We start from the raw sequence: 9,804 nt of genomic DNA on the forward strand, positions 1-9,804 counted from the left end.
TAAGTATTCTTCCATATAGCTAAACATTTTTATCTATACTTTGAGTTGTCCCACTTGGGGATATACATAAAAGATAGTTTATTGATAAAACTGTATGGTAAATGACCACTGAAGTATAATAATGGCCATTCTCTTACAACATGATTATTTAAATGATATATTTTCTCAACCCATCTGTAGAGAAGTTCACAGCATACTGTTATTACTATGGAATATACATTTTAACAACGTACAACCCTAAAATATCTGAAGGGTTTTGAGGGGCTTAAAACTTAACCTCAAGGTTATGGTATCAGAACATCTGTGAGACTGGTTTTTATTTCACATTACATTTTGTTCAGAGAACTTTTTTCTCCTTAGTAAACAAACCATATGCCTTCAGCCTAAATGTCAGCCCAATTTCTGCTGTGCCTTGTCTGCACAATCATTTTAATTTTTAGATGTTTCAATTTTAGCTACAATATGTGCATTTAGCTTATACTGAAACAGAAGTAACATGTAATTTTACTAAGCAAAATAAGACAGTATATTATTAATACCAAAAACATGTTTAATTTTATATATGTTAAAAGTGGCTCAAAAATAACTTTAAAAGAAAAAGTTGCATTTAAAAGATCTGAGCTAATATATAATTTTACAAGAAAAGGTCTGAAATTCACATTCATAAAAATATCTAAAGCATATAAATAACTATCCTTTATAGGAAAAAAAAGAGTATCAAGCTTACAAAAGAAGAGCAACTTAAATAAAATTCGGTGACTTTTAAAGCATTAGTTTTGTGAGTAATCTTTCCCAATTGGTTCAGCATTTGAGCTTTGCTTGTAAATATCTGAATACAAATAGTTCACAAGCCAAGTTGAAGAACAAACAAATCTTTATTGTCTAGAAATATATATATATATAAAAAAATCCCGGGGGCTGGGGTCAGGAAAAAAAAAAAATCCCCCACAAAATATGCTATTCTCTCATTTCCCCATCTTCTTCCTCTTCTTCCACACCTCTGATATAAAGGACATTATTACACCTGTAAATAGAAAAAATCCATTTTGTTGTTCCAACCAGAAACCGTGTATGATCTGAATTACTATATTTTTTATTATGAAAATACTCAATGCTATATTTATAATATTCCTGTCTTCAAAAAATATATATTTGTTTTTAAAAAACGTTTTACATAGATATGTTGAAAAGCACATGGCACTGATTTTCCACCATATGGTTGTTATAAAATGACATCTTTCTAATTTTCCAAGGGAAATAATTATCAGAATTTGGAGCTTTGAAGCTAGTACAGAAAATGAATATAACAAAAATTCTTACAAACAGCCAGATCCAACTCAAATTCAAAACTAAGTGCCTCCAACGAAGGCCACTGAAAAAGGTTATAGCTAAGAGCTGGAAAATTTAACATCAACACTAGAAAAATCTTTTGACCAGTTCTAAAACATTTTAAAACTTACCTTTGACAAGTTTAACAATTTCAAAGACTTCTGAGGTCTAATTGTAAAGTATTATAAGTTAATAGTGATTTTTTTAAAATAAGTAACTCCTAACTTCAGGCACTAATATATTTAAAACAGGTATTCCTAATGCTCACCAGTAACTCCTTACATATACCACTGCTGTTTTTTACCTTATCAAAACTTCACCCAGATGTCCAGACAATGCTCCATCTATGTATTCTTCTGTATTTGCAAGCTTTCAATAAAAAGAAATATATTAGTATAATCACACAGGAGGAAAATATTACAATACAGCTAATACTGGTGAGAGAACTTATTAACTGAGACCTTTCTATACCAACAACTTTTTTATCTATACCAACAACAAATTTATCTATAATTAATAAACAGAAGATGAGCTATTACTACTCTAGGACTTTTGGTTTCATATAAACCTTAAGTAAAATTAACATTCATGGATGTACAACAAATATATAATAAAGCTTGTTTCAACATTAAGTTTCTGAATCTCCCAGGTTATGTAATATTTCAGATATCAAAACTGTGTAGAAGCAGGCAGTCTCTAATTTATGAATAAATTGTGATTAAAAAGTTTTCTGAAAATTCATTCTAAAGCACCAAATGTTAAGTTTTCTCAGAGTCAAACATTATAAATTATACTGAGGTGTCCAAATGGGTGTACAAAAGCTATGGCTAACATGCCAAATACTTTTATATTAGTCAACATCCAAAGCAGGTAATTGAGTAAGAATTTTCTTCTTTTCCTGCCTTTTAAGAAACAGGGTCTCACTCTGTTGCCCAGGCTGGAATGCAGTAGCACAATCATAGCTGACCAAAACCTCAAACTCCTAGGCTCCTCCCACATCAACCTCCTGAGTTGCTAGGACCAAGAGCATGTGCCAACAAGCCTGGCTACTTCAAAACAATTTTGCTATATTGCCCAAGCTGGTCTTGAACTTCTGCCCTCAAGTGATCCTCCCGCCTTGGCCTCCCAAAGTACTGGGATTATAGGTATGAGCCACCACATCTGGCCAATGAATAAGAATTTTTTTAAAATTTTGTACTAATAAACAGGGGAAAAGTTCTTAAGAGAAAGTTAAATAGTTAAGTTTGACCTTTCCAGTTATTTTGTTGAACTCTATTATTTCTAATTTTATATCAAAATGTTTAGCTTTCCTTCTACATATATAGGTAATAAGCTTTACTTATAATTAAAAAAAAAAAATCACAATCAATGCCACCTGGGACTCAGAGATGGAACCAAGAGGAGCAAAGGGAGAGGGATGTTTCCTTCACAACTAAGCATGTGGAAAAGGAAAAGAAAAATAGGGCTTAACAATAAGGATTAAATTAGGATGTAACATAAAGCATGAAAAACATGTTAATGAACACTACTACTACTGTTACTCCCTCTCTTACAGAAAACAAAAAGTAATCTACATTATCCAGATGATACAGTTTTGTCTGAAATGTATGAGGTTGTTGAGACAATTAGTTTGTATGTAACAGCTATAAGAAATAATATTAAGAGCAATTAATTTTCTGTAAAAGGTAATTACAACATTTAACTGGTTTCTAAACAATAATGCTCCAAATACTTTCTACCATGTATTAAATTCAGTCTTCACCATCACTCAACGGGCTCTCTATGTCCACCATTCCAGCCTAACTTTCTATCATTCTTCCCTTAACTCAATCTGCTCTGGCCTTCCTGCTATGCCTTGAACATATCCAGCATGCTTCCACCACAGGGCCTTTGTACTTGCTGTTCCCTCAAACTGGGATGCTTTTCCCCAGACACTCACCTGAGTTGTACACTAATTCTGGTATCTTCCAGAATTTGTTTCCTCAGAGAGGTTGTCCTATATAATATTGCACATACTGTCTATCCCCTTTTTCTTCATGGATGGCATCTATCACACCGGTTAACACATTATATTACCACCTCCCACTACTAAAACGTAAACTCTGGAGGGCAGGGACTTTGCTTTGTTCAATGCTATATTCATAGTGCCAGTCACATAATGGCAATCAATAAATATTTGCTAAGTGAACAAATTCAAATGCTGGTATCAATATGGTTGACTACTCAAAGTGGTTGGTTACCCAGACATTTTGTAATTCTAGCAGGCTCACTAGCAAGCTATATTGATTCTAAAACAAATATTAAGTGGTCATTCTTTTATTATTGAGATGTTAATTTCCATAGCATAAAATCCACTCTTTTAAAGTGTACAATTCAGTGGTTTTTGGTATATTCAAAAAGCTGTGCAACTATCACCACTAATTCTAGAATATTTTCATCACAATTCATTTACGTCCCAGATTTTTCCATGGTCTTGGTAAATGATTCCTGTTTTAGGGAATTTTCCAAACCCAAACTATGCTTTGGGGACCTTAGTGTCCTGTGCTTAGGTGGTAAATGCTTAAGTTAAGGAAAATCATAGTTCTCTGCCTACTTAAGTACTCCTTTTAGTACTCTTCTTTCAAGTATGGAATCCTAGGATTCATGATTGGATTGACCAACTGTCTTGATAGCCTTTAAAAACCTGTCTGGAAACTACTACTATTAAAAAACAACAAAAAACCCAAACAACTAATTTTTTAAATGTGCAAAAGACATAAACAGGCATTTCTCCAAAGATAAACAAATGTCCAATAAACACATGAAAAGGTGCTCATTATTAGTCATTAGGAAAATGCAAATCCAAACCACAGTAAGATACCATTTCACACCCATTAGGTTAACTATTTTATAAACACCCATAGAAAATTACAAGGGTTGGTGAGGATGTGGAGAAATTGGAACCCTTGTGTATTGCTGGTGGGTATGTAAAACCACGTAGCTGCTGTGGAAAATAGTGTGACAGAAAAAAAAATTTTTTTTGAGACAGGGTCTTATTCTGTCATCCAGCCTAGAGTGCAGTGGTGTGATCACGGCTCATTACAGCTTCAGCCTCCCCAGGCTCAGTTGATCCTCCCACCTCAGCCTCCTGAGTAGCTAGGAATACAGGTGACCACACCACCATGCCTAGCTAATTTTTGTATTTTTTTGGAGAGATGCAGTTTCGCTATGTTGCCCAGGTTGATTTCAAACTCCTGGGCTCAAGCAATCCACCGCCTCAGCCTCCCAAAGTGCTGGAATTATAGGCATGAGCCACCATGCTTAGCCTCCTTAAAAAATTAAACATAAAATTACCAGTAATCCAGTAATTCCACTTCTGGGTATATACCCCAAAGAGCTGAAAGCAGGGACTCGAACAGATATTTGTACAATCATCTTCACAAGAGCATTATTTACTACAGTCCAAAGAGGGAAGCAAACCAGCGTCCACCAAGAGGCAAATGGAACAGAAGGTGGTATATCCATACAATGAAATATTATTCAATTAAAAAAGGAATGAAATTCTAACACATGCTACAACATGGATGAACCCTGAATAACACTATGCTAAGTGAAACAAGCCAGACACAAAAGGATAAATATACGATTCCACTTATATGAGGTATTATGCACAGTTCAATTCATAGACATGTAGAATAGTGATTACCAGGGGTTAGTTAGGTAGAGAAAGGAATGGAAAATTATTGTTTAATGGGCAAAAAATTTCACTTTGGGATGATTAAAAAAAGTTCTGGAAATGGATAGTGGTGATGGTTGCAGAACAATGTGAAGGTACTTAATGCCACTGAATTACACATTTAAAAATGGTCAGAATGGCAACATTTTAATGTATGTTTGACCACAATAAGAGGAAATTAATTACAAAAAACCCCACCAAAACACATGGCTGAATCATTTACAGAAACTCATTTAACAGACATACAGTCAGTTCAATTCCTTTGGCAGATCTCTCTTTCCCTTGAAGGAATGAATTTCCTCAATAGCTTTGGTGTTGTACCTTTAGCATTCATTAAAAGACTCAAAAATTTCACTTGAAAACTTTCTTTCAGGGCTAAATGATAGGAAAAGTTTTGTTTTCTCCAGCAAAGTAGTGTGTTTCCCTTATGGTATTATTATGAATCAAATGTCTGAGCTCTTCTTACTTTAACTCCTAGGAATAAAATCTGTGGCTGAATTCCGGTTTAAGCCCATGTCTTGTACCTAGTATGTCACGGTATCCTCTCTGGCCTTGATTTTATTTTTGAATTCTGCCATATATTTGTCAATTTAATTGTATGTATTCTCAGTCAGAATAAACCTTTGAGGAATAAGGTGAAGCAAAATCAATGCAATGTTATGACCTTTATAGCTTACCTGCATGTTCATGTAGCCATCTACAGATACCAGGTAGCCCTTGTACTCCATTCCCCACTTAAGTTTCACCATCACTGGCTTTCCTGTTAGTCCATTGAGGAAAGGTTTGGGATTGAGGGGTAAACTCTGCACAAAGAACAAAAAAGGATCCAATTAATTCTTTTTCCTCCCACCACCAAATCCCTTCTGCCAAATCACCAATATTTTCTGGTGTGCAAATGAAGAAAACACAATTTTCACTTTTATTTGTTGAAGATGAGTACCAGGGAAATTTAAATATCCCGTTAGCCAGTTTCACCTTTAACCCATCAAAACAAAATACTCACTATTCACTTAAGATACACTGACTACCTACATCACTCACTGTTCTGAGCTTGAAAGAAACAAAGATAAAGGCACTAAAAAAAAAAAAATGCGGGCCAGGCACGTGTCTGTAATTCCAGCACTCTGGAAGGCCAAGGCAGGGAAATCACCTGAAGCCAGGAGTTCAAGACCAGCCCAGGCAACATAGGGAGACCCCCCCCCCCACATCCCTACCAAAAATAGTCAGGTGTGATGGTACACACTTGTAGTCCCAGCTACTAGGGAGGATAAGGCGGGGGGACTGCTTGAACCCAGGAGTTCAAGGCTGCAGTGAGCTATGATCAAGCCACTGCACTCCAGCCTGGGCAACAGCAACACTTTGTCTCTTAAAAATAAACAAACAAATAACAGTCCCTGTCAAGAAGCTGGAGATGGGGAGGGGAGCTCCTCACATACAAATAATTATATTTCATACTGCAATGTAGTAAGAGGAGATATGCTAGGCACAAGGGTACCAAAGCAATCCACAGAAAAAAGAAAAGGTTGCCTTAAGTAATACCTCAGTTTTAAAGGATAAGAGTTTATTTCCAGAGCGCGGAGGGGGGCGGGAAATGCTGTTCCAGGCAAGGGTAGCAACTTACGTAAAAGGAGGGAAGAGAACAAGATGATTTTGGGGACATACAAACAATTCAGCATTGTCAGTCAAAGCCCCTAATATAAGACTGCAGAAGGAAGCGGAAGGCAGATCACGCTTGACAGTCTTTAACTGTGGAAGGTAGGGCTAGGTCCTATCTGACTTTACAGCAATCACTTAATGTTTGTTTATTCAACAAACCATTAGCATCTCCAGTGAATTCAGACTTTTTTGGGCCCTCATCTGCTCACTCTCCAAAGAAAGAACAGAACTAAGAAACTTGGCTACTAAACTAAGATAAGCATATTGGGAGTGATCTTGGCATGGTGTTACTCCAATAACCTAATGAGTCTCCAGTTTACATTCTCCAATTTATTATCCACCACGGCAACTGTTATTTTTCAAAGTGCACAGCAAATTATGTCATATGTCTGCTTAAAATGATTCAATGGCTTCTAATTGAATTAGAAGTCACTATTCTTGCAAGTGGCTGTACCTTTCTGTCAATTTATCCAACTGACCAAGCTTTCTTTCCGGCTGCAGGTCTTACGCTCCTATTCCCTGTGCTCGGTACACTCCTCCTGCTCTTTAAAGAGTGGTATTTCAGGATACTTAGGTCTCTGGTTAAATTCCACCTCCTAGGGAGGCCATCTCTGACTAAGCCTCTAATGTCTAACGTGCACATCACAGCCTCCGGTCTACATGTTTCTTGGCACTTGTTATTTGCAATTGCATATTTGTTGTTTTCTCACTAACGTCTGTCTTCCTCACACGACTGAGTTAATCTAGGGCATGGCTGTATCATTACTTTCATGGAATTAAAGTGAATTTTGGAGAGTGGTAAGTGAGAAGTGCAAACTCTGTTTTACGCCGACCCTGAAGCCCCAACCAAAAACACCCCAGGCTCGGATTCAAACAAAGAGGAGGCAGCACGGGCACTCTCAGGAAAAGAAAGGCAACGGGAGGAGCACGCGCCTCAGAAACCCCAAGAGCACCGTGTAAGGAGCTGGCGACCGGGTGCGCGGCGCCTCACGCGGATGAATGGGAAACGCGCGAAACAACCATCAGGCCCCGCGAGACTGGTCTCCCTCCTCTTTCTCCCCGCTTCTCCCGCCGTTCTCTTTCTCCTTACCATCGTAACCACGGGCGAATGCTGCAGGCTACTCGCTCCCAACCAAGCCGCCGCTCGTCCCTCGTGACTACAGCAGATACTCCAAATCCCGAACCGCCGAGCTTCAAGAGAAATGGCCGCCAAACAAGAGTATGACCTTTCACCTCCCACCACGGCCCTTCTGGCCTCTGTGATTGGACGCAAAGAGATGCGTGCTGATTGGAGGAGGTGGCTGGGCAGTATCTCCTGACAACCAGCAGTGATGTAGGCTTGCGCCTTGCCGGAGGCGCTTGGGCCTTGGGAAACCCGCTCTGAGGGTCGCCGCGAGGTAGCCAAGGACTAGAGGCCGGCCGGTGTTTCTAAATGTGCTGCCCCTCCCCTAGGGACGGTCGGGGAGAGGCTGTGTGCCCTTTAGATCGGACGGATGTGACTTCTCCCCAGCTTGGCTAATGGGGATTTTGTCCTTTTACACCCGTGAGAATAAGTTCGAAGTCCCAGAGTTCCTTTCTCACTCTTCCAACAGGTTCCATGATTTGGGGGAGCCTCCGCCACAGGCCCTTTCTACTGGAGGGTTTTCTTTAATGCAACATCCATTTCAATCCCTTTTAAAGGAATCGGGAGTGTGGGGTAGCCAGACTAGATTAGGGACTGCGAATCGCACCGAAGGGAGTAGGGGACAGAATTTCTTTTTTTTTTTTTTGAGACGGAGTTTCGCTCTTGTTACCCAGGCTGGAGTGCAATGGTGCGATCTCGGCTCACTGCAACCTCCGCCTCCTGGGTTCAGGCAATTCTCCTGCCTCAGCCTCATGAGTAGCTGGGATTACAGGCACGCGCCACCACGCCCAGCTAATTTTTTATATTTTTAGTAGAGACGGGGTTTCACCATGTTGACCAGGATGGTCTCGATCTCTTGACCTCGTGATCCACCCGCCTCTGCCTCCCAAAGTGCTGGGATTACAGGCTTGAGCCACCGCGCCAGGCCTCAGAATTTCTTTCAAAGGATGCCAGGTTGCGTCTAGGATATGGTGTCATGCCCCCCCCACCCCCCGCCACCTCCCACCTTCCTTTTTTTTTTAAATAACTTTATTGAAACATGTTTTATAATGCATATTCTTAAGACTCTTCTTCCTGAAAGGAATAAAGAATTAGTTTGAGATTTCTGTAAGAGATACCTTTATATCAGTTAGTTGCTAAATTCAGGGTACTGAACATCTTCCAATTCAGATCTATAAACAACAAAATAGTTTAGTGAAAACACATACACAGGATTTGGAGGTAGCAGAGAACAATTGTTCTAGAGCCAGACAGGCCTGGTTTGAACCCTGAGTCCCCGGATGTAACCTTGGGCAAGTTGACGTTACCACACTGTCATTTCTTAGCACCCTTTACTGCTGCTTTATATGTTCTTGAGGTCTTTCATTAGTGCTAGAATAATGATACAATGATAGTGATGCCTGTAATTATGACAAGTGGAAACTTGCTATTTCCTCCATTAACTAAAATTTGAAAGCCATAATTGATTAAGTTTGCTCACCTTTCTTTTGCATCACCAGCAGAGACCCGCTCGGCCTTCTTATGTGCATTTGAAATTACCTAAGGGCGTAAGCAGTATTTCCGCTATCATGGATTAAAACTTTCGATGTTAATGGTGCTATCTGAATTTCACTAGTTTTTCCCGTAATCCTAGTGAGATTAACTCACTCGGATCTGAAATGCTAAATGCAGTTTTTGGAGAACTCGCCCTTTGGGAAGTACGGCTTTTTTGCGGCCCTGAAGAGATGGATTTGGAATTGAGGATGAAATGTTTGGTATTGAGGCATTGTGCAGCAGTGGGTAAGACTTTGGAGAGGGACTGCATTCGAACTTGCCTCTATCAGGCACGGCCGGTGTTGAGCAGTGTCTGAAGCCCCGAGGGCCATTGTTTCCTGGGCAGGAATGCAGCTTCAAAAACGGAACCATCTCAGCGTGGTTGTAAAACAGGACTTGTCCTTGTAAAGGCTCAGTAGACATTAAATATTATTGTTCACATAAATGT

The 9,804-nt window shown here is 39.2% G+C and overlaps 1 protein-coding gene across 1 annotated transcript; it reads right to left on the reverse strand.

Annotated features, from left to right (window-relative positions):
• Positions 1-856: 856 nt before the first annotated feature.
• SNRPF (small nuclear ribonucleoprotein polypeptide F) lies at positions 857-7,927 on the reverse strand. The gene is made up of 4 exons (XM_021675599.2): positions 7,791-7,927; positions 5,722-5,847; positions 1,634-1,698; positions 857-1,024 (listed from the first exon to the last, which is right to left on the reverse strand). Exons 1-4 carry the CDS (start codon positions 7,791-7,793, stop codon positions 958-960), a joined length of 261 nt encoding a protein of 86 aa, XP_021531274.1. The 5' UTR covers positions 7,794-7,927; the 3' UTR covers positions 857-957.
• Between the last annotated feature and the right edge of the window lie 1,877 nt (positions 7,928-9,804).

This window comes from Aotus nancymaae, unplaced genomic scaffold (genome assembly GCF_030222135.1).
Source record: "Aotus nancymaae isolate 86718 unplaced genomic scaffold, 86718_ANA_hifiasm-v0.15.2.pri h1tg000016l, whole genome shotgun sequence".
NCBI lineage: Eukaryota > Metazoa > Chordata > Mammalia > Primates > Aotidae > Aotus > Aotus nancymaae.

Excerpts from the sequence above, each read along its gene's own strand:
- SNRPF (XM_021675599.2), bottom strand. Across the intron at positions 1,699-5,721 it reads ATGGCTACATGAACATGCAG|CTTGCAAATACAGAAGAATA; the intron begins GTAAGCTATAAA and ends TTTTATTGAAAG. Across the intron at positions 1,025-1,633 it reads CTGGGTGAAGTTTTGATAAG|GTGTAATAATGTCCTTTATA; the intron begins GTAAAAAACAGC and ends TTCTATTTACAG.